At 39.7% G+C, this 27,898-nt stretch overlaps 1 protein-coding gene across 2 annotated transcripts in view; it reads left to right on the top strand.

Moving 5' to 3' along the window:
* Nucleotides 1-3,926: 3,926 nt before the first annotated feature.
* Nucleotides 3,927-27,898, top strand: part of TUBGCP5 (tubulin gamma complex component 5) — a 48,879-nt gene continuing 24,907 nt past the window's right edge. Inside the window, exons 1-7 of one of the 2 annotated variants that reach the window (XM_068545369.1) lie at nucleotides 3,927-4,093; nucleotides 6,266-6,319; nucleotides 6,439-6,547; nucleotides 21,628-21,724; nucleotides 22,132-22,211; nucleotides 22,612-22,747; nucleotides 25,062-25,176. In XM_068545369.1, coding sequence (XP_068401470.1) covers nucleotides 3,948-4,093; nucleotides 6,266-6,319; nucleotides 6,439-6,547; nucleotides 21,628-21,724; nucleotides 22,132-22,211; nucleotides 22,612-22,747; nucleotides 25,062-25,176 — 737 coding nt within the window. In that variant the 5' untranslated portion in view covers nucleotides 3,927-3,947. Of the gene's footprint in view, nucleotides 4,094-6,265; nucleotides 6,320-6,438; nucleotides 6,548-6,642; nucleotides 6,736-21,627; nucleotides 21,725-22,131; nucleotides 22,212-22,611; nucleotides 22,748-25,061; nucleotides 25,177-27,898 lie in introns of those variants that run through there. The other variant, XM_068545370.1, reaches the window with a different exon arrangement.

The raw sequence follows: 27,898 nt of genomic DNA, 5'->3' as shown, positions 1-27,898 counted from the left end.
CTTCCACAGTCGCCCCTCTCTGGCTGGATCATTCCAGGACTGTACAAAACATTGTGTGAGGTGCTCCCAATGCTGGGAGTGGGAAGCCGGTCCCAGACACCCTCTCCAAGCCTCCCTGGGTCCAGAAGTGGACATGGAAACATTTTCTAAAGGGGCGTATGATGACAGGGCCCCATGCAGGACTGTGGCTGGACCATCTGCCCCTCCACAGGCATCTCTGGCAGGCCACTCACACACATCTCCGTGTGTCTCTGGAGGCACATCTGTCCACTGAGCCAAACCTAGGACTGTGGCCAGGACAGTGCTATCACTGCGCCTCCCTGTACATCCCAGATCAGTCTCTGCCTCCAAAAGGGACTTAGGAAAAATTTCAACAGACACATCTGGTAACCAGGCCCCATGCAGGACTGTGCCTAGGCCCCAGCACCACTCCATGGCATCCCTACCCAGTGCTACGTACAGAGAAGACTTGGAGACATTTTCCACAGTTGACCAGGGCCCATGCCTAACCATGGTCAGGACACTCCGTGGGGCTCCCTGGCCATCCCAGGCCAGTCTCCACCACTGATGAGAGCTTAGGAAAGTGGTTGGGTGCTGCCTCCAGTGACCTGCCCTACAGAGGACCTCAAGGAGTCTGGGTGGGATCTCAGGGTGCATCTGACCTGCCTGCAGTGCCCCCTTCTCTGGTTGGGACATGAAAACATTTGGGGGGCTGCACGAAATGACCAGGCCCACACGGGATACCACCAGGCCTGGGCACACCCTTCTTGATTCTCACTGGCTCCCCATCATTGGAATGGGTCTTAGGAATGTTTTAGGAGTGCCTTCTATGACTGGGCCCCATGAGGCACCCTTCCAGGGGCCTCTCTGGCCAGCTCAGACCAATCCCCATTTGTAAGGGGGATACAGAAACAACAGCTGAGATGAAGACTCCCTCTTGGAGCCTCCATGTCGGTCACAGGCTGGTGTTCACCACCAAAGTGGGACATAAAATTTTCTGGGGGCACATCAAAACCCGGACCTCACACATTACTCTCCCTGGGCAGCCCTTGCTGACCTGGGCCAGTGCCCACATCCTTCAGAGGTGAACATCTAGAGGCCATCCAATGACCAGACCCACACAGGACCAGGGCCTGACCCTTAGTGCCCTCTCAGACCTCCCTGGCAGGCTCATGGTGGCACACACCCACCCTTTGAGGGGAACTTGGAAATGTTTTTGGAGGCACACTAATGACTTGGGCCCATGCAGGACCATAGCTGTGTCCACGCTGCCCTCCCCTGCTTCCCATCTGGCTTGGGCCAGTCTCAGCCAGAGTGGGACTAGGAACACTCAGATGGGTGCTGCTGAAAGCCGGGCCTTTGTGGGACTGTGGCAGAGCCCAGAGCCCTCTCCAGGCCTCCCTGGCAGGCCGTTCACATCTCAGCCACTGGAGGGGGATTGAGAAATGTTTTGGGGAGGCACCCTTTTCATTCAGAGTCAGGTACCAGCCCAGGTCAACAGGGAGGCCCCAGGGGGCACCCCAGTTCTGGCCATGGTCCCACTTGGAGACTAAAAGGTGGGTGCACATTCTGAAGATATTGATGTCTCCCTCTTGAGGGGGTCATCACCAAGACAAGCCTGGAGGCTGCAGAGGCACCTTGGCCCTGGCTGTGCTCCTGCCTGGTGCCTCCTTGGAGGCACCTCAAAACATTTCTAAGCCTCTCTCTGGTGTGGAAAGGCCTGGGCAGGCCAGGGAGGCCTGGAGAAGGAGCCTGGATAGGTCCTGGTATTGGGATCCCTACCGCCAAAGTTTCTAATTCCCCTTCCAAGGCCAGGACCAGCCCCATTAGTACAGATAGGCCTGGGGAGGGCACTCTGACCACAATCCTGCATCAGTCCTGGTCACTGGCTATATCTTCCCCAAACATTTCCAATTTCCCCTCCAAAGTGGGCAACACCTCAGGTTGGCCATGGATGAAGGGAAGGGCATTGCACCTCCCCCAAACTTTTGTAAGTTCCCTCTAAAAGCCAGCCCAACTTGGCTGGGCATGTAGATCTGTGGTAGGCATCCCTAGACTGGCACAGTCCCATATATGGCACATTCGACAGAAACACCCCTTAAGTATCTCTAAGTCCCTCCAAAGGGGACATTGGGACAGGCTGGACAGGAGGATGGGGATGGCACCCTTCGCCAGGTTGCAGTGGTGCCTGGGGCCTGTTCTTTGCATGCACTTCCAGAAGATTCATCCAGGGGCCATTCTGGAGGGCTGCACTGGCCTAGGCCAGCAAGGGACACATGGCAGTGCACGCAGCCTGTTTGCTATCCTGTCTTTGTATGTTCTTTCCAAAAATGTTCCCACATCCCCTGCAGAGTGGGTGACCAGCCTTTGAGGCCCACAGAGGGTATCTGGGGCCCAATTGTATTTTGAATGGGGCTCAGTCATCAGAGGCATCTCTAGAAAAAATTTCCATTTCCCCTTCCAGAATGGGAACATTGGCCCAGGCCAGCCAGGGAGGCCTGGGAGAGTAGCTCAGTCCCTACTGGGTCCAAGTCATTGGGAGCGCCCTGTGGAAAGTTTTCTAAGTATCCCTCCAGAGGTCAAGACCAGCCAGCTAGATGGCGAGGCAGGAAAGACACATGTAAGTGTGTATGTATACTTTGATTTTGGAGATGTACAATAAGCAATTATAGATCTGGAGTGCTAAGGAAAATGTGAGCTGCATACACAAATTTGAGAGTTATAAACACACAGATGACAGTTGAGACTGGAGTAGAAAAGACTGCCTAGGGAGAGAGTATAAATTCCATTTCGCAGAATCATTTCTACTGCTATGATTTTCCCCTTCTTGTGGGATTTGTACAGTTGTGTGCAGCCTATGTTTTAGGTAGCTGTTTGTGTCCCCTCAAAATTGATAATTTGAAATCCTAATGCCCAATATGCTGGTATTTGGGAGGTGATTAGAAAAGGAGGGTGGAGCCCTCAAGAATGGAATGAGTGCCCTTATAAAAGAGGCCCCAGTGAGCTCCCTTACCCCTTTCACCATGTGAGGACACAACCAGAAGTCTGCTTCCAGCAAGCGGGCCCTCAACCAATCATGCTGGCACCCTGATCTCAAAATCCAGCCTCCAGAACTATGAGAAATAAGTTTCTGTTGTTTATAAGCCACCCAGTATGTGGTACTTTGTTACAGCAGCCCAAACAGACTGAGACAGTGGTGTATCAGCTATCTTTTACTACGGTAATGCAATGTAATAAACCACGTGAAAACCTAGTAGATCCCTAAAAGAAAAAAAAATTTAATAGTTCTATGTAACAAGTCTTGGAATGGTTGCGAGGGATACTTAACGGAAACAGTTTTAAAGTACAGTTTTAATTACGAACAACAGCAAAGACATTACTCTACCTCTGGCCAAGGGGGTTTACCAAGTTCTCCTTGGGCCACTGGGAGTCACTGGCAAGAGGGGAAGGTGTAGCGCTCAGCCTGTGTGTGGGACAACGCACTTTCCTTACACCTGCCGGAGCGTGGGCCATGTACTATGGCCCTTGTAAGCAGAGGGGAACCAAAAGATCACTGGAGATCACCTCTAGGAGAAACTGAAGCTTAGAGAAGAATGGGCAACTAACGGATTATGGTACCTGAAAGTGCAGGTGCAAACAGATACACCGAATGAGAAGTGGCTGCTCTCAAAATATTAGGAGTTAAACCATCAACCAAGGTTAGCCAGAGACTATTATTAATAAAACTAATAATAACGGCTACCCCTTTTAAGACGTTCCTAAACTTAACCAGGTGAGACTGGAGAACACACACACCCAAACCACCAACAAAAATCAGAGCCCAGGCTTAACGCGACTGCAGCGCGAACTCTCGCGAGAGAAGCCACAGCCTCGCTCAACTAGGCGGTAGCTCGAACACTCGCGAGAGGGAGCGCGACCTCGCGAAGGGCTGCGGGAGTGTTGGAGGTATGGCGTCTCCGGCGCCGTCTTGGAGCCGGCTGGACCGAAGGCAAGAACGCGACGTGCGCGAGCTCGTCCGCCTTGTGGCGGGCGTCCATGACGAGGCGGACCCCAACTTCCAGCTCGCCTTGCACTTCGCTTGGTCCAACTTCAGGTGCGGGTGCGGCACCGGAGCCGGGGACGGGAAGGGGACTGGAGAGGTGTGGGGCGCGTGGCGCGACCGGCAGAGCCCCAGCTCGCCTTGCAGCTCCAGCTGCTTGGTGACCTCGCGCCTTCTGGGTCCGCGACGCGGTGACACACGCAAGCTCAAACAGTGGGTTGTGGGTTGCTGGGGGTCGTCCTCCCGTCTTAGAAGTGCGCCCCTAGGGAAGGGTTCTGTCTGTCCAGTTCCCTGCCCCGCCCACTGCGCTTAGCGCGGGCCACTGCCCATCAATTTTTTGAATGGATGGGTGAGTAAAGTTTTAGAGCAAAATAATGGTCATACCCTATTTAAAACTGTATTCTCGCTGACTCTCCCTCCCTGCTCGGGCCACTCCAGATCTCTTTTACCCTGCTCTTTTTCTTTTTCCAAAACGCGTAGCATGACACATTGGATAACTTACCTGTTGTTACTGTTTGTCGTCTCCTCCCCCACCTTCATGCAGAATACAGGTCCCACTAGGGTAGGGATCTTCGTCTGTTTTGTTCATTTCTTATCCCAGAACCTAGAACAGTTCTTGGCATAGAGCACACCAGGCCGCCTAATGCAACTTCTAATACAGTTTTTCATGTAATTAATTTTTAAAGATTTATTCAGTTTAGGTACTTAGGTGAAGTCAGAGCTCCCGTTTTTCTTTATGGAACATGTAAATTAGACGATACTGTTTTGATCATGACCTGTAATTAAATTATTATTTTTAAAAAATTATTATTAGAAGAATGTTAGTCATTGTTAATATTCTACCTGTTTAATTTCAATAGAAATCTTCTTGAATAGTAAACAGTTTTGCAAAATCTGTAATCTTGATTATCAACCTTAATGATCATAAAGTGCCTACTTGGTTTATAATAAGAATAGATGAGTCTAACAGCCCCCCCAAGTTTCTGAAATAAAATACTCAGTTCTTAAATGTAACTTATAAATATAACAATGCCTGAATAGGTGATATAAATAGAGATATTTAAATGCTGTATCTCAAATAATTTTTCTATTAATATTTCTAAGTGACAGTAGGTAAGTGGACATCATTTTAGAGTTGGGAGAGGCATTAGCAGTTATTATCTACTTTTGCACATTGAGAAACTAAATTATTATAAGTAAAGTGGTATTCCAGTCAGCCATTTATTGGGTTAGAATTAGATATGTTATTTAGTAGTATAATTTACTTCTTTTAAGTACAAATTGTGTGGCTTTGATACTAAAAGATGAAAAACAAGAGGTGAGTGAGCTGTACTATAATTTCATGATGCTTTAATCCATCAGAAAAATGAACAATTCATGTTTGTTTTTTAAAAAACTGTGACCACATTCTAGGCCTTAGAAATTCATAGATAGGTGAAACAAAGCTTCTGTCCTTCAGTAAGACAGACAAAAATTAATTACATATGATATAGAATAGGACTTCTTAACCTGAGGGCCTGAAGATAGAATTCAGGTGTTACGGATTTGGACAAGAAAAAAATTACACTAACCTCTAACTAAAAAGTAGCATTTCCTTCAACTATGAATGAAAGCAACAAGCAGTTGCTTATTGTATGACTGTGTCACCAGCAGAAATCACATATTTCACTGCCATATTGTAGTTATTGCAGATATTTTTAAATGTTATTTACTGTTACATAGTTATGAACCCACTGCTAGATTTTGTTATTTAATGCTGTAACAAAGATATATGTTTCTTACTGTATCACAAACTGTAAAAAAATATTTCACAACTGTATTTCAATATGCTTGGCTTCCTTTGTATTTCATTTTATGATTAAAAGCATTATCCTGAGAAGGGGTCCCTAGGATTCACTGGGCTTTGCTGGCATAAACAGATTAGGAACCCCTGCTATAGAATGTGTTGTGCTGGACTTGGACACGGGGCATTATGAAAAGACAGAGAAGCCAGAGGACAGGGTTGGGTAGCTCAGGACAACCTGTTTCCTGTGGAGAGAATGCTTGAGCAGTCTCTCAGATTCAGTGGTTGTTTGCATGAATGATAGAGGTGATAACAGGGAGAGAGGTACACTCACTGGAAACATATATCTGAGTATCGGGTGTCGGGGAGATGTGCAGGGCTGTGAGACTAATCTGCTTAGCTATATGACAAGATTGTTATAAGAATTACATTTTCTCTTTTAGATTTCATCGTTTCTTAGATGTCAACAGCCACAAAGTAGAAAAGACAATAGAAGGGTAAGTAAGTTTATATGTGTGTATATATGTGTGCATGTTCAGATATATATGAATTTTCTTATAGACCTTTTTATTAATATAGCTTTATAGTTATCAGTTGATTTTTTTAAACGTTTTAGGATTTATGAAAAATTCATCATTCACTCTGATCTCAGCAAAGCTGCTAGTTGGAAGAGATTAACTGAGGAATTTCTAAATGCATCACTTCCAAGCATAAAGGAAATCAAGGTATGCTATATTGTGAGATCTCTGTATTTTACTGTTTCTAATCTGATTATTGTCAGCCTGTTTCTATTAACATTTAAACATTCATTCTGTTTTAGTATTGTCCACTGACTAGAACCAGAATCTCCTGGAAATTGACTTAAGTGTTGCCATCAAATCCAGTGTGTCTCAAGCTTGTGATGAAAGAAGAAGTATGTTCTTGTTTAATCATCTTAGCCCCAACCTACTATGGAAATTGAGATCAGAGATTGGCAGAAATAATAGCACTATCTGGCTGTCCTTAAACTTTTAAATGACTTCTCTGCACTTGGCAATAATAATTATCCATATATTGCTCACTAGATGCCAGGTGCTGTTCTAAGGACTTCCATATACAATCATGGATCCCCAAGACCACCCTTAGGCTCAATGATTCACTGGAAGGATTCACAGAGCTCCAAAAAAAAAAAATTGCTCTCCTTACTGTTATGGTTTATTACAGTGAAAGGATACAGATTTAAAATGAGCAAAGGGAAAAGGCATGGGGTGAAGTCCAGGAGAAACCAGGCACAAGCTTCCAGATGTCCCTTCCCAGTGAACTTGCATGGGGATGCACTGAACTCTCCCAGTGACAAAATGTTGCAAACTAGGGCAACTCTCCTGAGTCTTGGTGTCCAGGGTTTTTTTTGGGATCAGTCACATGGATATGCAGTGCCCATGTGGCTGACCTTAGCTACTCAATCTCCAGCACTCCCAGAGGTCAAACCAAGGACTTCAGGCCTACAAAATCATTCACCATAAGTCACATTGTTAGCATAAACTGTCTGGTCAGGCTGATACAGTGTGGCCCGAAGAATGGCATACAAATATACTGTACTAGCAGGATATTCCAAGGGCTCAGAAGATATCTTAGGAGCCAGTCAAGGGCCAGTCCTGAGGATCTTTGAGATGTTCAGGGTTTGGGCAACCCAGGCCTCCTGAGTTAACCCTTTAGTGCATACATATATTAACTCAATCTTCACAATAACCTCTGTGGAGTATTCTGTTATTGATAGGCTTTCCCTTTGTCTGCACTGAGTTGGTGGCCTAAGAAAGAAAGCTTTAGATAATTTTTAAAACTGTCCATAAATTTAAGGAAGGGCTATAAAGGTATTTCTGGAGGAGAGAACTGCAGTGCTATGAACCCATGCCCTAAGGATTAGAAATACACTTCTGTGTATTGTTCCTGCAAGGAGCATTTTGAAAGAGAAGGAGGCAAATCTTTTTTTGTATCTCTTCTTGATTCATTTTGTATAGCTTTCTGGGTAGACTATAGAACTTAATAATTTAGGTACTATGACACCATAATATTAATAATAAACATAAAGGCAAGCATTTTTAGGGCATTCACTACGCGCCAGGCACTGTTAGTCCAATAAAGACCATCTTCAGCACGTACTGTTACTATCATTTTGCCAGGCAAATGCCCTAATCTCAGTTTCATCTGTACCAATGAAAATACCTACGTGGTGCAGAATAATTAAATGAAACAGTGAGTGTCACTTCTGATTCCTACTTTGAACTTTTTGTTGCCATCTTTGGTTATTTTTCTGTACACCCCCAGTCACAGGGCTCACTGAACACAGTGGAACCACATTCCCTAGTTCTTCTGTGGCACATCCTATGTCCTGTACCTGCCCTTCCCCTTGTGCCTGAGGAATCTCATCATTTAATATTAAATTCAAATATTGTCTATATATACTTTTAACTTGTTTATTATATTTGTTATTGTTTATTTCCTATCTTCCCTTTAACATAGGAGTTTTACAGGTGTAGGCTTTGCTTCTGATTTCTCAGGCACCTAGAACAGAGTAGACAATAGATATTTGTTGAGGAAATAAATCTGTGTATTCCTTTCTGCCTTGCTGTCCCTCTCTGTCCTTGGCTTCTTCCCCACTTACACAGGCAAAGTTGGTTGGTTGCCCTTTTCTCCTTTGCTGTGGCATCTTTGACACATCTCTTGTAGTGCAGCAATAACGTCACATTTTTTCAGCTTTATCGATATATAACTTACCATAAAATTCCTCCATTCTGAATGTACAGTTCACTGATTTTTAGTAGATATGTAGTTATGCAACCACAGTCCAGTTTTAGAACATTTCCGTCACCCCAGAAGTTCTCCTCAAGCCCAGTTTTTTTGCAGTCAATGCCTGCTCTCACCCCAACCCCACACAACTACTGATCTACTTACTGTATGTATAAATTTGCCCTTCTGGACATTTCATATAAATGAGATTATACAATATCCAGTTTTTGTGTCTGCTTTTCTTTCATGATGTTTTTGAGGTTCATCCATGTGTAGCATGTGTCCATATTCTATTCCTTTTAATTACTGAATAGTATTCCATTGTATGGATATGGCCACATTTTGCTTAATCACCAGTGGATGACATTTGGATTGTTGCCAGTTTTTGGTTAGTATGAATAATGAACTGCTGTGAATATTCTCATATGAGCTTTCTTCACGCTTCTTGGTAGATTTCTGGGAGTGGAAGGGCTGGTTTATATGGTAAACTTAGGTTTAACCTTTAAAAACACTGCAAAATTATTTCCCAAAGTGGCTGTATCGTTTTATATTTCCACTAACAGTGTTTAAGTGTTCCAGTTTCTCCACATCCTTTCCAACACTTGTTATTGTTTGTCTTTTTGATTGTAGACATCCTAGAGAGTAGGTAGTAATGTCTCCTATGGTTTGATTTACATTTCCCGAGTGACTAACGATGTTGAGCATTTTTTCACGTGCTTTTTAGCCATTTGTATGCCTCTGTGATATTCATTTGAGTCTTTTTTTTTTTTTTTTTAATTTATGGCTGTGTTGGGTATTCGTTTCTGCGTGAGGGCTTTCTCTAGTTGCAGCAAGTGGGGGCCACTCTTCATCGCGGTGCGCGGGCCTCTCACTATCGCGGCCTCTCTTGTTGCGGAGCACAGGCTCCAGACGCGCAGGCTCAGCAATTGTGGCTCACGGGCCTAGTCGCTCCGCGGCATGTGGGGCATGTGGGATCTTCCCAGACCAAGGCTCGAACCCGTGTCCCCTGCATTGGCAGGCAGATTCTCAGCCGCTGCGCCACCAGGGAAGCCCCTCATTTGAGTCTTTTAACCATTTTTAAATTGGATTGTTTGTCTTCTTATTAAATCCTCAGGGTTGTTTGTGTATTTCTCATGCAACTTATTCATCAGAAAAATGATTTACAAATATTTTCCTCTAGACCCTACCTTATCTTTTCATTTTCTGAGTGATGTTTTTTTGAAACTCAAAATATTTTTAATTTTAATGAAGTCCATTTTAGCTTTTTGTTTCTTTCATGACTCATGCTTTTGATGTCATATCTAAGAACTCTTTGCCTAACCCAAAGATATACTTTTCTCTTCTGTTTTCTTCTAGCACTTTTAGTACTTGCACTTAGATTCGTGACCCACTTTGAGTAAATTGTTGTATATGTTGTGAGGAAAGGGTCTAAGTTTGTTTTTTTGTTTTTTGTTTTTGCCTACGAATATATTCTTCTGTCCTGTCACCATTTCTTTAAAAGATTATTCTTTTCCTATTGAACTGTCGTGGCAACTTTGTCAAAAACAAATTTACCGTATAAGGATTTACGGGTTTTCAATTGTTTCATTAATCTTGTATGCCTGTCCTTACACAAATACTACATACTACACTGTCTTTATTACTGTAGCTTTATAGTAAGTTTTGGAATTGGGTGATATAAGTCCTCCAACTTTTTTCTTTTTCAAAACTGTTTTGTCTATTCTAGACCCTTTGAATTTCTGTACACATTTTAGGGTCAACTAAACTTCTGCAAAAGCCAGCTGGGGTTTTGGCAGGGATTGCATTGAATCCATAAATCAGTTTGTGAAGTATTGCCATTTGTTAGGTTGAATCGTGTCCCCCAGATAGATATGTTCAAATCCTATCCTCTGATAATCTGTGCATGTGACCTTATTATAGGGTCTTTGACAATGTAAACAAGTTAAAATGAAGTCAAACTGGATTAATTCGTTGATTGGTGTCCTTATAAGAAAATAGAAATTTGAATACAGAGACACACATGGGGCAACACCATGCAGTGAAAGAGGCAGAGATTGGAACAATGCAGCTATGAGCCAAGGAACGCCAAAGATTGACAGCAACCATGAGAAGCTAGGAAGAGTCAAGGAAGAATTCTTCCCTTGAGCCTTCAGAGGAAGCATAGACTGCCAGCACCTTGATTTCAGACTTCTAGCCTCCAGAACTGAGAGAGAATAAATTCCTTTTGTTTTAAATCACATGGTTTGTAGTATTTTAAGGAAACCCTAGGAAACTAACACACAATCTTACCAATATTAAATCTTTTAATCCACAAATATGAACTCTCCATTTACTTAGATCATTTTTAATTTTTTCACCAATTACCTCATTTCTTTTACATTTATTCCTAAATATTTTATTCTGTTTGGTGCTATTATGAATGGAATTGTCTTAATTTCATTTGCGGTTTGCTTATTGCTAGCATGTAAAAAATAGAACTCATCTTTATATTGATTTTTTTTACACCTAGCCTTGCTAAACTCATTTATTCTAGTAATTTTCTTCTGGATTTCCTTAGTATTTTCTACACTTAGGATCGTGTCATCTCTGAATAAAGACAGTTTGACTTCCTCCATTCCAATGGGAGGTGTCTTTTTGTTTTTTGTCTTATTGCACTGGTATCGATACAATGCTGAACAGAAGCCAAAGTGCACATCTTTGCCTTGTTCCCAATCTTAAAGGGAAAGCTTTAGTTTCAACCATTTATTATGATGTTAGTTTTAGGATTTTCACAGATGCCCTTTATCTGAAGGAGGATGTTGCTTTGTATTCCTAGTTTGGTGAAAGTTTTTATCATGAATGAGTGTTGGATTTTGTCAGATTTTTTTCTGTGTCTCTGAGATATCATATCTTTTTTTGCCTTGAATTCTATTCATGTGTCTTAGTCAGCTCAGGTTGCCATAACAAAATACCACACACTGGTATTTTGGTGGCTTAAAAAAACAGAAATTTATTTTCTCACACTTCTGGAGACTAGGAGTCTAAGGTCAAGGTGCTGGCCAATTTGGTTGCTGGTAAGGACTGTTCCTGGCTTGCAGGTGGCTGCCTTCTCCCTGTGACCTCACATGGTGGAGAGAGAGAGAGCTCTCTGGTCTTATCCCATTGGACCAGTGCTCCACCCTCATGACCTGATTACCTCCCAAAGGCCCCATCTCCGAATACCATCAAAATAGGAGTTAGATTTTCAACATATAAATTTGAAGGGGACATAATTCAGTTCATAAGATATGGTGTATTACATTAAATGATTTTTGGTTGTTAATCTGATTTACTTGTGTGTGGACTGAGAAGTACATTTCTACTTAAGCTCTTTTCAAGACTGTCCTGGTTTATACTTTGTGTGGGCTCTCTCATCTCTGCACATGAACTCAGTCTCCATCGGCCAAAGATGTGGATGGCTTGGGTCCACTCCAGTCTCTGCTGTGCACATCACAGCCTCTAGTCAACCCAAGACATGTGGAGAGCTTAGCAAGCCCCCTTTCATTGTCTTGCATCCAGGAGCTCCCTGATAAACCCTCAACTGTTCTGCTGGTCCACTGCTTGCCTGACACTCAGACCTGCAACTACTGGTTTCCCCACTCACTTGCCACTGCAATCACCACTAAGACAATGACAGCAAAGCTGCTAGTGTTCACTTGCTGTCCAGCCCTGGTTGAAGTACCACTCTGATGGAGCTGGTGGGAGAAGGGAGATAGCTTTAGGTGTACATGCCTCAAACTCACAGTGTTCTTACCTGAGGTTATTTTCATGGATAAACACTGCATTTGTATGCCTGTGCTTGATCCAGAGCGCTGAAATGGTTGTCTTTGGCAATCTTGTCCAGACTTACAGTTGCTTTTTGGGGAGAAGATTTGAAGGTCATCTTCCTCCATCATGCCAGAAGCGAATCTCTAAACCCCACTTTACTTAGATTTACAAATAGATAGACATAGTTTCCATAGGAGTTACTCAGTAAATGACACTTTACCTCCAGGCTTGAAACGATGTTTGGCAAAGGAGAATTTGGGGTTATTTGTTATTCTAGAAGAAATAAGCAAAGACTTTGGCATATCTGTAAAACCCCACTGGAACTAGGAATTCTGGCTCTTTGTAGCTTTGGATTTCAAAGGATGTGGAAGTGGAAAATTATTTCTAACTTTGAGATTCAAGGCCACCTCTCATATAATGAATGTACAGCACATGGAATTACTCATTCAATATATATGTACATGTATTTCTTGACTTTCCATGGAGTAGCAGGGATTGTGCAGGTCTTCATAAGACAGACTATGAAGGGACACATGGCTGATTTAGAGATGGAGCTCTAACTCTTTACTTTCATCTCTTTGCAAACAGGTAGCATAAAAGAGCGAATTAACCCGTGTTTTAAAGGTTAATTGAAGTATAATTGACCTACAACACTATGTTAGTTCCAGGTGCACAACACAGTGGTTTGATATTTCTAGTTACCATGTGTCACCATACAGAGTTATTACAATATTATTCCTATGTTCCCAATAGTGTGCATTTCTTCCCTGTGACTCATTTATTTTGTAACTGGAAGTTTGTACCTCTTGATCTCCCTCACCTATTTCACTTATTCCCCATCCCTCTTCCCTCTGGTGACCACCTGTTGTTCTCTGTATCTGTGACTCAGTTTCTGTTTGGTATGTTTGTTTTGGTTTTCATTTGTTTTGCTTTTTGATTCCATATATAAGTGAAATCATACAGTCTTTGTCTTTCTCTGTCTGACTTATTTCACTTCACTTCCTCTGGATCCATCCCTGTTGTCGAAAAAGGCAAGATTTCATTCTCTTTAATGGCTGAGTATTAGTCCGTTGTATGTATATAGCACATCTTTTTTATCCATTCATCTATCAATGAACACTTAAAATTTCTTCCGTATCTTGGCTATTGTAAATAATGCTGCAATGAACATAGGGGTGCATATATTCTTTCAATTTAGTGTTTTTGTTTAGTGGAATTGGTGGATCTTATGGTAGTTTTTTTTTTTCTTTTTTGGTTGTGCTGTGCAGCTTGCAGGATTGCAGTTCCCCGACCAGGGATTGAACCTGGGCCATGGCAGTGAAAGCCCAGAATCTTAACCACTAGGCCACCAGGGAACTCCCTATTTTTTATTTTTTGAGGAAGCTTCATGCTGTTTTCCATAGTGACTACACCAATTTACATTCCCACCACCAGTATACAAGAATTCTTTTTTCCGCATCCTCGCCAACACATCTTATTTGTTTTCTTTTTCATAATAGCCATTCTGACAAGTGTGAGGTGATATCTTGTGGTTTTAATTTGTATTTCCCTGATGATGACTGACGTTGAGCATGTTTTCCTGTGTCTGGCCATTTGTATGTCTTCTTTGAAAAAATGTGTATTCAGATCCTCTGCCCATTTTTTGATCTGATTGGTTTTTTTAATATTGGCTGTATGAGTTCTTTGTGTATTTTGGATATAAACCCATTTTGGGTAAGGTATATGGTTTGTAAATATCTTCTCCCATTCAGTAGGTGGCCTTTTCATTTTGTTGATATTATCCTTCATTGTATAAAAGCTTTATTTTGTGCAGCCTCATTTGTTTATTTTTGCTTTTGTTTCCCTTGCCTGAGGAAACATATCCAAAAAATATTGCTAAGACTGATGTCAAAGAGTGTACTACCTATTTTTTTTATTAAGGGTTTTATGGTTTCAGGTCTTATATTTAGTCTTTAATCCATTTTGAATTTATTTTTGTTCATGATGTAAGAAAGTTGTCCACTTTGATTCTTTTGCATGTAGCTGTCCAGTTTTCCCAACACCATTTATTGAAGAGGCTGTCTTTCCCCATTGTATATTCTTGGTTTCTTTGTCATAGAATAATAGCCCATATAAATGTGGGTTTATTTCTGGGCTGTCTGTTCTGTTCCATTGATCTGTGTGTCTGTTTTTGTGCCAGTATCATACTGTTTTGATTACTATCGCTTTGTAGTATAGTTTGAAATCAGGGCGTGTGATACCTCAAGCTTTGTTTTTCTTTTTCAAGATTGTTTTGTCTATTTAGGGTCTGTTGTGTTGCTGTACAAATTTCAGAATTATTTGTGCTAGTTCTGTGAAAAGTGCCATTGGTATTTTGATAGGGATTACATTGAATCTGCAGATTGCTGGGTAGTGTGGTCCTTTTAACAGTATTAATTCTTCCAGTACATGACCACTGTAGATCTTTGCATTTCTTTGTGTCATCTTCAATTTCGTTCCCAGTGTGTTATAGTTTTCCAAGTATAGGTCTTTTACCTTCTTAGTTAGATTCATTCCTAAGTACTTTATTCTTCATGATGCAATTGTAAATGGAATTGAGTTCCTAATTTTTCCTTCATTAGTTCATTGTTAGTGTATAGAAATGCAACAGATTTCTGTATATTAATTTTGTATCCTGCAACTTTAGTGATTTCATGAAATAGTTTTAACAGTGTTTTTGTGGCATCTTTAGGATTTTCTTATATATATTATCATGTCATCTGCAAACAGTGACAGTTTTACTTCTTCCTTTCCAATTTAGATTCCTTTTATTTCTTTTCTTCTCTGATTGCTGTGGCTAGGACTACATTGTATAAAAGTGACAAAAGTGGGCATCCTTGTCTTGTGTCTGATGTCAGAGGAAATGCTTTTGCCTTTGAGTATGATGTTAGCTGGGCATATCATATATGGCCTTTATTATGTTGAGGTATGTTCCCTCTATACCCATTTTTTCGAGAGTTTTTGTCATAAATGGATGTTGAATTTTGTCAGAAGCTTTTTCTGCATCTATTGAGATGGTCATGTAATTTTTATTCTTCAATTTATTAATGTGATGTATCACATTGATATGCAGATGTTGAATCATCCTTGCATCCCTGGGATAAACCCCACTTGATCATGGTATATGATCCTTTTAATGTATTGTTCAAGTCAGTTTGCTAGTATTTTGCTGAGGACTTTTGCATCTGTGTTCATCAGTGATACTGGCCTGTAATTTTCTTTTTTTGTGTGATATCTTTGTCTGGTTTTGGTATCAGGGTGATGGTGGCTTCATAGAATGAGATCGGAAGTGTTCCTTCCTCTGCAATTTTTTGGAATAGTTTCAGAAGGATAGGTGTTAACTCTTCTCTAAATGTTTGGTAGAATTCATGAATTCACCTGTGAAGCCATCTGGTCCTGGACTTTTGTTCGTTGGGACTTTTTTTGATTACTGATCCAATTTAATTACTGGAAATTGATCTGTTCATATTTTCTATTTCTTCCTGATTCAGTCTTGGGAGATTGTACATTCCCAGGAATTTGTCCATTTCTTCTAGGTTGTTCATTTTATTAGGCATATAGTTGCTCGTAGTAGTCTCTTGTGACCGTTTGTATTTCTGTGGTGTCAGTTGTAACTTCTTATTCATTTCTGATTTTATTGAATTGGGCCTTCTCTCTTTTTTTTTCTTTTTTTTCTTTTTTTTTTTTGATGAGTCTGATAAACAAATCACCAAATTTGTTTATCTTTTCCAGGAACCAGCTCTTAGTTTCATTGATCTTTTCTATTATGTTTTTGTCTTTATTTCATTTACTTCTGCTGTAGAGCTTTATGATTTTTCCTTTTATTAACTTTGGGTTTTATTTGTTCTTCTTTTTCTAGTTCCTTTAGGTGTGAGGTTAGGTTGTTTATTTGAGATTTTTCTTTTTTCCTGAGTTAGGTTTGTATCACTATAAACATCCCTCTTAGAACTGCTTTTGCTGTGTCCAGTAGATTTGGATCATTGTGTTTCCACTTTCATTTGTCTCCAAGTATTTTTTTATTTCCTCTTTGATTTCATCAGTGACCCATTGGTTCTTTAGTGGCATGTTGTTTAGCCTTCATGTGGTTGTGGTTTTTGCAATTTTTTTTCTTGTAGTTGATTTCTAGTCTCTTAGCAGCGTGGTCGGAAAAGATACTTGATATGATTTTAGTCCTCTTAATTTTCCTGAGACTTATTTTGTGGCCTAGTATGTGATCTATCCTGGAGAATGTTCTCTGTGCACTTGAAAAGAATGTGTATTCTGCTTTTTTGGATGGAATGTCCTACATATATCTATTTAGTCCATCTGATCTAATGTATCATTTAAGGCCAGTGTTTCCTGATTGATTGCTGTCTGGATGATCTGTCCATTTATGTAAGTGGGCTGTTAATGTCCCCTACAATTATCATGTTATTTTCAGTTTCTCCCTCTATGTTTGTTATTATTTGCTTTCTGTATTTAGGTGCTCTATGTTGGGTGCATATATATTTACAGGTATTGTATATTCTTCTTGGATTGATCCCTTGATGATTATGTAATGTCCTTTGTCTCCTTTTACAGTCTTTGTTTTAAAGTCTGTTTTTGTCTGATTTAGGTATTGCTACCCCAGCTTTCATTTCCATTTGCATGGAAAACCTTTTTCCATTTCCTCACTTTCAGTCCGCCTGTGTCTTTGGATCTGAAGTGAGACTCTTAGGAGTGGAATATATATGGGTATTTTTGTATCCCTTCAGCCACTCTGTATTCTTAGATTGGAGCATTTAGTCCACTTACATTTAAAGTAATTATTGATAGGTATGTTCTCATTGCCATTTTGTTAATTGTTTTGGGATTGTTTTATTATTTCTTTTTTGTTCCTTTCTTCTTCTTTTGTTCTCTTCTCTTGTGATTTGATGACTATCTTTAGTGTTATGTTTGGATTCCTTTCTCTTTTGGTGTGTGTGTATCTATTATAGGTTTTTGGTATGTGATTACCATGAGGTTTGTATATAGCAAGCTAATATATACATGTGATTATTTTAAGTTGCTGATTTCTTAAGTTTGAACACATTTTCACAACCCTGCATTTTTCCTCTCCCCACAACATTTAATGTTTTTGACATCAGATGTTATATCTTTTTGTTTTGTGTATCCCTTAATTTACTTACTGTGGATATAGATCATTTTACTACTTTTGTCTTTTTTTTTTTTTTAAAGATTGATTGATTGATTGCTATGTTGGGTCTTCATTTCTGTGCTAGGGCTTTCTCTAGTTGCGGCAAGCGGGGGCCACTCTTCATTGCGGTGCGTGGGCCTCTCACTATCGTGGCCTCTCTTGTTGCGGAGCACAGGCTCCAGACGCGCAGGCTCAGTAGTTGTGGCTTACGGGCCTAGTTGCTCCGCAGCATGTGGGATCTTCCCAGACCAGGGCTCGAACCCGTGTCCCCTGCATTAGCAGGCAGATTCTCAACCACTGCGCCACCAGGGAAGCCCCACTACTTTTGTCTTTTAACCTTCCTGCTAGCTTTATAAGTGGTTGATCTACTACCTTTACTGTATATTTGCCTTTACCAATGAGGCTTTTACTTTTGTAATTTTCTTATTTCTAGTTGTGGCCTTTGAAGTCCCTTTAACAATTCTTGAAAAGCTGGTTTGGTGGTACTGAACTCTTTAAGCTTTTGCTTGTCTGTAAAACTTTTGCTCTCTCCTTCAAATCTGAATGATAGCTTTGCTGGGTAGAGTATTCTTGGTTGTAGGTTTTTTTCCTTCCGTCACTTTAAATATATCATGCCACTCCCTTCTGACCTGCAAAGTTTCTGCAGAAAACTCAGATGATAGCCTTATGGGAATTCCTTTGTAAGTAACTTGTTTTTCCCTTGCTGCCTTTGAGATTCTCTCTTTAACTTTTTTTTTTTAATTTTATTTATTTTTGGCTACATTGAGTCTTCATTGCTGCACGCGGGCTTTCTCTAGTTGTGGTGAGCAGGGGCTACTCTTCATTGCGGTGCACGGGCTTCTCATTGCGGTGGCTTCTCTTGTTGTGGCGCGTGGGCTTCAGTAGTTGTGGCTCACGGGCTCTAGAGCGCAGGCTCAATAGTTGTGGCTCACGGGCTTAGTTGCTCCGCGGCATGTGGTATCTTCCCAGACCAGGGATTGAACCCATGTCCCCTGCATTGGCAGGCGAGTTCTTAATCACTGCGCCACCAGGGAATTCCATCTCTCTTTAACTTTAATTTTCGCATTTTAATTACAGTGTGTCTTGGTGTGGATCTCTTTGGGTTGATCTTGTTTAGAACTCTCTGTGCTTTCTGGACCTGGATGTCTGTTTCCTTTCCCAGGTTAAAGAATTTTTCAGCTATTATCCCTTGAAATAAGTTTTCTGCCCCTTTCTCCTGCTTCTGGGGCCCCTATAATGTGAATATTAGTACTCTTGACATTGTCCCAGAAGTCTCTTAAGCAGTCCTTTATTTAAATTTTTTTGTTCAGCTTGTATGGTTTCCACTACTGTCAGTTCACTGATCCATTCCTTTGTATCATCTAATCTACTGTGAATTCCTTCTAGTATATTTTTTATTTCAGTTATTGTATTCTTCACCTATGTTTGGATTTTTTTTTGTATTTTTTAACTTTGTTATGCTTCTCATTGTGTTCATTCTTCTCCCAGGTTTGTTGAGCATCTTTATGGTCATTGCCTTGGAAACTTTACCAGGTAGATTACTTATCTCCACTTTGCTTCTATCTTCTGGCCTTTTATTGTGTTCTATCATTTGGAACATGTTTCTCTGTCACCTCATTTTGCCTAATTCTCTGTTTTTACTTCTGTTTATTAGGTGGAATGCTTACGTTTCCCAAACTTTGGAACAAGTGGCCTTATATAAGAGATGCCCTACAGGGCCCAGCAGAGCACTCCCCTCTGGTCACCAGAGCTATTTTTTCTATGGGTGCCCCCTCTATGGGCTGCATGCACCCTTCTGTTGTGGTGGGCTGACTACTGTGGGCGCAGTGGTACACAGGATGGTCCTTAGCACAGTTGGCTGCCAGACTCAGCCTCAGTTAGGTCTGCCCAGCTGCTGGTGGGCAATGCTGGGTCCTGGCACAGCTGGCTGCAGGACCCAGGAGGTCCTGGGGCTGGTGCTGGCCCACTGGTGGGTGGGGTTGGGTCATGGGCACACTGGTAGACAAGGCTAGGTCTCCAAATGGCTGGCAGCTGGCCTGGGAGCCCTGGGATTGTTACAGACTGGCTGGTGGGCAGGTAAGCCCCCTGTGCTAATAAGCTAGAGGAGGACTCCAAAATGGTGCTTGCCCATACTAATGTCCTTGTGGTAGAACAAGCTCCCCAAGATGGCTGCCAGCAGCATCTGTGTCCCCAGGATGAGACCCAGTTACCTCCTGCCTCTCTGGGAGGTTCTCCAAGATCAGCAGGTGGGTTTGACCCAGGCTCCTTTCAAATTAGTGCTTCTGCCCTGAGTCCCAGAGCATGTGAGATTTTGTGTGTGCCATTTAAGAGTGGAGTCTATATTTCCCACAGCCTTCCGGGTCACCTGAATATAAGCCCTACTAGCCTTCAAAGCCAAACATTCTGGGGGCTTGTCTTCCCAATGCAGGACCCCCAGGCTGGGGAGCTCAGTAGGGGGCTCAGACCCCACACTCCTTGGGAAGAACTTTTGCAGTTATAATTATCCTCCTATTTGTGGGTCACTGACCTGGGAGTATGGGTCTTGACTATACCATGTCTCCACTCCTCTTAACCATCTCATTGTGGTTCCTTCTTCGTATCTTTAGCTGCAGAAGATCTGTTCTGCTAGTCTGCAGAGCATGCTCACTGATAGTTGCTCTGTAAATAGTTGTAATTTTGGTGTGCCCGTAGGAGGAGGTGAGCGCAGGTCTTCCCAATCTGCCATCTTTGACAGTCTCCTGTATCATCTAAATGTTAAGTTCCAGGGCCCTAACTTTTAGCAGCAGTCTTCTTTTTTCTTTAATGCTATTAGTGACTTCAGTTAAAACATGATATTAGCTGATTGATAGGTTATGTTTTAGCCATTAATGCTAATTTTTAGTTCAGTGATTACTTCAATTAATGAGTCCTCTAGGTGTCAAGCTCCCTTATAGATGTTAGCAAAAAAATGAACAAGGGGTAGGGGAATGGCCTCATCCAGGTCCTCTTCCCAGGACCATGTGCTGCTTTTGTGCATCACCATGCAGCTACAGGGCGGTAGTTCTGGTCCTTGGCAAAGTAGGGAGGTCTGCAAGGGCACTGTGTGTGCTCTTGCTTTTACTGTACATAGTTCTCTCCTCTTTCACTGGTAACATTCACCTGTTTCAGATGTACAAAGTCCTTCCAAAATAAACAATCTGATGTTAGCAATTATTACTAAATAATAGTTTTATATATTGGGAGTTATTTTCTTCAAGTATTTACATTTTAGACTACTCTTCTCTATGGAATGAAAATTATTTTTTTTGTTAAAGGAATTTAACGCATTTCTAAGCAGAGAATTCATGATATATTGCCTTATCATTCCCAGGAAAGTTTACCAAGTGTCTGCTGTGTCCCTATCATCACTGGGTGGTAGGAATACGGAATAAACAAGACATGATCATCACTACCCAAGTAGTTGTGAATAGCTATTTAATTATAATTATGATAAATACTATGAAGCTGTATATAAAGTACTATAGAACATATAATAGGGAGAGGTAACCTGAGACTTCCTTACCTTCCTTGATTTTAATTCACCTCCTCTCCTTTCCATGCATAGTTTATGACTATTTGCATATTTAGAGTATTTTTAATTTTTGGCAGCTTTTTAAATGTGATTTTTAAAATACACTTTAAGTTTTAAAAAAACTTAGAAGTTGAAGAATAGTAAAAGGAACTCCTGTGTACTTTTTGCTTGGGTTCACCAATTGGTGTCCTTTGATCTGGAACATTCCTCACCCTTTCTTTTTTTGACCTTGACATTATTGAAGAGAACAGGCTAATTATTTGGTAGCTTGTTCTCAATTTAGGTTTGTCTGAGATTCCTCATTATGATTCATGTAGTGCATTATTTGACAGGTTCCTTATCTGTACACGTTTGAACTATAAAAACAAGTTTAGAGTTTGAGATTTATTTAGGTATGATTTTTGTTTTCTTAAACCAGGAAAAAAACTTGAGGACCTAACTGTCATGGGGTTATCTTTTCTTTACTCAAACTAGTTTAGAAAGCTCTTACCAACCTCAGTGATTCATATTTTTCATTTCTTGTTTTAAAGACAGATGCACATTATTCCATACTGTCACTTCTTCTATGTCTGTCTGATTCTCCTTCAAACAGCAATTATGTGGAAACACCAAGAGATAAAGAAGTGGGTACGTTACCAAATGCTCTTCATATATAACAAATAAAAGAGAAATTGGTTTTATGACTTAATTACCAGACATCGAGATTTTATAAAAAGTTGTAAGAAAAATCTGTGAAACTAAAATATTTCTGTTGTCTTAAATGCAACTGTAGTTGTAAATTTTCTTTTAAAATATGAATTCTGACTTTGTAAGTTAAACTTTCAATTATATAAAGAGAAAAATCACTTTTGAAGATAAAGAAATTAAAATTTTAAATGTATTAGACTGTCAATTTATTGAGTGTTTCAATATTTTTGAACTTTCATTTCCCAAGTGTATCTTATTTTGAGTTTCGTTAGACTTTTTAGTGTAATTTGGGTTTTTTTCCCACATATTTTCGATCAAGCTGATGAAATTCTTCTGTTATATTTTAGAAAAGAAAGATGATTTCGACTGGGGAAAATACTTGATGGAAGGTGAAGAAATTGACCTTGGCTCAAATGTAGACACACCAGTAAGTAGCAGTGGTTTTGCTACTGAAAATATAAATACATGCCAAGTTATTTAGATGATTTTTATGGGTCCTTCTGCCGTACAGCAACTTATCTAAAACAGGAACACTCTTCACTAAATTAGAGTGGTTTATTATGGAAGTTTTATTAAGATTTTGCACCCAAACATCAGTACTAGGAAGTTGATCAGAAAATATATGTATCCCTTAAGGAGCTGTAAATCTTGGGATTTTGCCACCAAAACTAATTCCATCCTGTAATAGTAACTTTCAAGACATATAGAAAAAAGTTTTATTTGATAAAGTTTTTGCTTTTCTTCTGAAATTTTCTTGATCTTTTAGTCTAAATAGCTCCAGTTGTTAGGTGCTCTAAGGGTAAGGTGTATTTCCTTCTTTTAATCAGAATTGGTCTGAAGAAAGTGAAGATGAAGATGATCAACAGCTTTTAAGTAGAGAGGACTCTGGGATTCAGGTGGACAGGACACCATTAGAAGAACAAGATCAAAACAAAAAACTGGGACCTCAAGTCAGCTGGAAAGGTAGTGTGTGTTCTTAGATTCTGGCATCATTTTCTAATAGAAGAATTCTCTAGAAGGAAAGGCAAGCTTTGAGAATCAGTTCCATGTGGTTTAAGATATTGGTAAGCTCTGCCATCCTTAAAAACAAACCTTTTTAAACCATTAGTAGATCTTTCTTCTGTAGTGCCTAAGAAGTAGCTCTATAGAATTAATGTTGAAAAGGCATTTACAGTGCAATTTTGGTCTTTTTTTTTTATATATAGTTCTGAGAACTTTGTTAGTCCTAAATGGTTGTTTCTTTTCTTTTTTTTTTTTTTTTTTTTTTGAGAAGGATTGGCTTTGCAAAAGTTAATGACTAAATAAAAGGAAAAGATCCATACAATTTATTTATTTATTTATTTATTTATTTTACAATTTAATTTTAAATTTGAATGTCTGCTTTTTCAGTTTTTAGTGAAAAAATATGAATTGGTAGAATCTAGAAAGAGCTGGAAACAACCTTAGAGATTAGAACATCTAATCCTACTTCTCATTTTGTAGATAAAAAACAAAGGCGTGGTTACAGTGTTTTTCCCATGGTCACAGCCGTGAAGCTAACCCCAGAAGCTGGGGTCTGTGACCTAGCCCTGTTCATTGTACCTGAACCTTGCCAAATGCACATAAAGTAGTTAAAGCTGGTTTAGCATGCTAACGATTTTCTGCTTTCTTTTCTCTTCCCTTTCTTTTTCATTCTTGAATTGGACCTTTAGGGTAGAGTGTGGATTAATCAGCTCAGAGCACGTGAGCAGCAGCAGCAGCCCGTGCAGGGCCTTTTGGTTTAATTTCTTCTCTTCTGCTCTTTCTGATTCTCATTCGCCTTTCCTTTTCTCTGCCAGCCCAGTGACAGGCTCCTATTCTAATGTATTTGATATCTGTTCTCAAACATGTTGAGTTCTTGTAAAGTACATTGTTTTGGTTGGTCGTATTCCTTTTTTAAAATTACATACTGGTATTATGCTATGCGTAAACTCTGTTCTGTTCCTCTTTTCATTTAACTCTTTTTTTTTTTTTTTTAATTTATTTATTTATTTTTGGCTGTGTTGGGTCTTCGTTTCTGTGCGAGGGCTTTCTCCCGTTGTGGCAAGCGGGGGCCACTCTTCGTCGCAGTGCACGGGCCTCTCACTGTCGCAGCCTCTCCTGTTGCGGAGCACAGGCTCCAGACGCGCAGGCTCAGTAGTTGTGGCACACAGGCCTAGCTGCTTCACGGCATGTGGGATCTTCCTGGACTGGGGCTCGAACCCGTGTCCCCTGCATTGGCAGGCAGATTCTTAACTACTGTGCCACTAGGGAAGCCCCTCCTGCCAGTTCTTATACCTTATATCTTCTTAATGACATGTTAACCATGTCTCTTTTCTGGCCAGCCCTCTTGTCTGCAGAGGAAGCAGTGGTAATGAGCATGGGTTTTCTGGAGTAGTTTTTATCCCAAGAGGGTTGCCCCTAAAATTCCTTAATTAAGTGTGATAGTTTTTGGCATAGGTTCTGGATATGTGTCCTTTGTAAAATTAAGACTTTTATTCCTGCTTTTCTAGGAGTCTTTAATTATAAATAAGTATTGAACTTTATCAAGTGCTATTTTTTATCTGTGAGATAATTCTATAATTCATCACTTTTACTCTAGTACTTTACTGATAGATTTTTTTGATAGTGAATCATTCTTGAATTCCTGAGCTAAACTTCCTTGATCATTCTGTTATTTTTTTACTACAGTATTGGATTGGGTTAGCCTTTTTTAATTGAGAATTTTTAATCTTTATTCTTTGATGAATTACTTTTTCTTATCATGTCTTTATCTGGTTTTAGAAGCAAGGTTATATTGGCCTCATAAAATGTTAGGCAGCTCTCCCTTTTTCTGTTTTCTACAACAATCTGTATAAGATAGCTAATCCTTCAAACCCTAGTACTAGTCCTGAGACTTTGGGGGTGCTTGGGAACATCTTAGGTTACCATTTCAATTTCTTTTATGATTATTGAATTATTCAAGTATACTGATTGTGTGTTTTTATTCATGGGTCATTTTAAAATCGAGTATTTTTTTTTTTTTTTACTGTCTAGCAGTGACATTTAATTAAATTTTGTATGTCTCTCTGTGTATGTGTGTGTGTGTGTGTGTGTGTATATATATGGTTTTAAGTAAATGATTATATATATAAATGTTGTTGGGTAGCTGTTATTTTAAAGACCCTTTGTCAATTGAATATTTGAATGGAATCGTAAGTCCAGATATTGTATCAAAGCTGATCAAGTATTTTGTTGTTAACTCTTATAACTTAAATGTAAATAAATTTCCTTCCACTAGATGAGTCAGATGCCCGAAGCTGGCTGGAACAACATGTGGTCCGTCAGTACTGGACAGTCAGGTCCTCGAGGTTTCCTCATAGTTTACATTTGCACTCCAATCTAGCTGCTGTCTGGTAAGAAGCTATTTTTCATTTCATGTGTTGATAGAGGAAACTTGGATGTTTTAATATTTGGTTTTGAGTTGTGACTTAAATCAAATGCTTCCTTGAACTTTTTTTTTCAACATTTTTCAAAATTGAAGTATTGAATTTACAATGTTGTGTTAGTTTCAGGTATACAGCAAAGTGATTGTTATACATACATATATTTATATATGTGTGTGTGTGTATATATAATCCTTTTTCAGATTCTTTTCCATTATGAGTTATTACAAGATGTTGAATATAGTTCCCTATCCTATACAGTAGGTCCTTGTTGTTTACCTGTTTTATATGTAGTAAGGTGTGTATGTTAACTCCAAACTCCTAATTTATCTCTCCCCGCCTTCTGCTATCCCCTTTGGTAACAGTAAGTTTCTATTCTATGCCTATGAGTGCATTTATGTCTTATAAATAAGTTTATTTCTATCATTTTTTTAGATTCCACATATAAGTGATATCATGTGATATTTGCCTTTCACTGTCTGACTTACTTCATTTAGTATGATAATCTCTAGGTCCATCCATGTTGCTGCAAATGGCAATGTTTCATTCTTTTTATGGCTGAGTAATATTCCATTGTGTGTATATGTGTGTGTGTGTGTGTGTACCACATCTTCTTTATCCATTCATCTGTCCATCTGTTGATGGACATGTAGGTTGATTCCATGTCTTATCTATTGTAAATAGTGCTGCTATGAACATTGGGGCTCTATTTTTAGTTTTTTAGGGAACCTCTGTATTTTTCTCCATAGTGGCTGCACCAATTTACATTCCCACCAACAGGGGAGGAGGGTTCCTTTTTTTCCAAATCCTCTCCAGCATTTATTATAATTAGTGTATTGAGCATGTTTTCATGTGCCTGTTGGCCATTTGTATGTCTTTGGAGAAATGTCTTTAGGTTTTCTACCCATTTTTTGATTGGGTTGTTTGTTTTTTTCATATTAAGCTGTATGAGCTGTTTATATATTTTGGAAATTAATCCCTTGTCATTTGCATAATTTGCAAATATTTTCTCCCTGTCAGTAGGTTGTCTTTTTGTTTTGCTTATGATTTCCTTTACTGTACAAAAACTTTTGAATTTAATTAGGTCCCATTTGTTTATTTTTCTCTTTATTTCCATTACTCTAGGAAACGGATCCAAAAAAATATTGCTGCGATTTATGTCAAAGAGTTTTCTGCCTATGTTTACCTCTAGGAGTTTTATAGTGTCCAGTTTTATATTTAGGTCTTTAATCCATTTTGAGTTTATTTGTGTATTGGTGTTAGAGACTGTTCTAATTTCATTCTTTTACATGTAGCTGTCCAGTGCCCAGCACCACTTATTGAAGAGACTGTTTTTCTCCATTGCATATTCTTGCCTCCTTTGTCGTAGATTAATTAACCATGAGCGTGTGGGTTTATTTCTGGGCTTTCTATCCTGTTCCATTGATCTGTGTGTCTGTTTTTGTGCCAGTACCATACTGTATTAATTACTGTAATTTTGTAATATAGTCTGAAGTCAGGGAGCCTGATTCCTCCACCTTCGTTTTTCTTTCTCAAGATTGTTTTGGCTATTCAAGGTCTTTTGTGTCTCCATACACATTTAAAATTTTCTTGTTCTGGTTCTGTGAAAAATGCCATTGGTAGTTTGATAGGGATTGCATTGAATCTGTAGATTGCCTTAGGTAGTATGGTCATTTTAACAATATTGATTCTTCCAATCCAAGAATACGGTATATCTTTCCAGCTGTTTGTATCCTCTTCAATTTCTTTCATCAGTGTCTTACAGTTTTCAGAGTACAGGTCTTTTGCCTCCTTAGGTAGGTTTACTCCTAGGTATTTTATTCTTTTTGATGCAGTGGTAAATGGGATTATTTCTTTAATTTCTCTTTCTGATATTTCATTGTTAGTGTATAGAATTACAACAGATTTCTATATATTAATTTTGTATCTAGTAACTTTACTGAATTCATTGATAAGCTCTAGTAGTTTTCTGGTAGCATCTTTAGGATTTTCTTACATATATTATCATGTCATCTGCAAACAGTGACAGTTTTACTTCTTTTCCAATTTGGATTCCTTTTATTTCTTTTTCTTCTCTGATTGCTGTGGCTAGGACTTCCAAAATTATGTTGAATAAAAGTGGCAAGAGTGGGCATCCTTGTCTTGTGTCTAATGTTAGAGGAAGAACATTTCGCCTTTGAGTATGATGTTAGCTGGGCTTATCGTATATGGCCTTTATTATGTTGAGGTATGTTCCCTCTATACCCATTTTTTCGAGAGTTTTTATCATTAATGGATGTTGAATTTTGTCAAAGCTTTTTCTGCATCTATTGAGATGGTCATGTAATTTTTATTCTTCAGTTTATTAATGTGATGTATCACATTGATATGCAGATGTTGAATCATCCTTGCATCCCTGGGATAAACCCCACTTGATCATGGTATATGATCCTTTTAATGTATTGTTCAAGTCAGTTTGCTAGTATTTTGCTGAGGACTTTTGCATCTGTGTTCATCAGTGATACTGGCCTGTAATTTTCTTTTTTTGTGTGATATCTTTGTCTGGTTTTGGTATCAGGGTGATGGTGGCCTCATAAAGTGAGGTTGGAAGTGTTCCTTCCTCTGCAATTTTTTGGAATAGTTTCAGAAGGATAGGTGTTAACTCTTCTCTAAATGTTTGGTAGAATTCACGAATTCACCTGTGAAGCCATCT

The sequence above is a fragment of the Eschrichtius robustus genome, chromosome 5 (genome assembly GCF_028021215.1).
Source record: "Eschrichtius robustus isolate mEscRob2 chromosome 5, mEscRob2.pri, whole genome shotgun sequence".
NCBI lineage: Eukaryota > Metazoa > Chordata > Mammalia > Artiodactyla > Eschrichtiidae > Eschrichtius > Eschrichtius robustus.
This window is presented reverse-complemented; position numbering and strand designations above follow the sequence as displayed.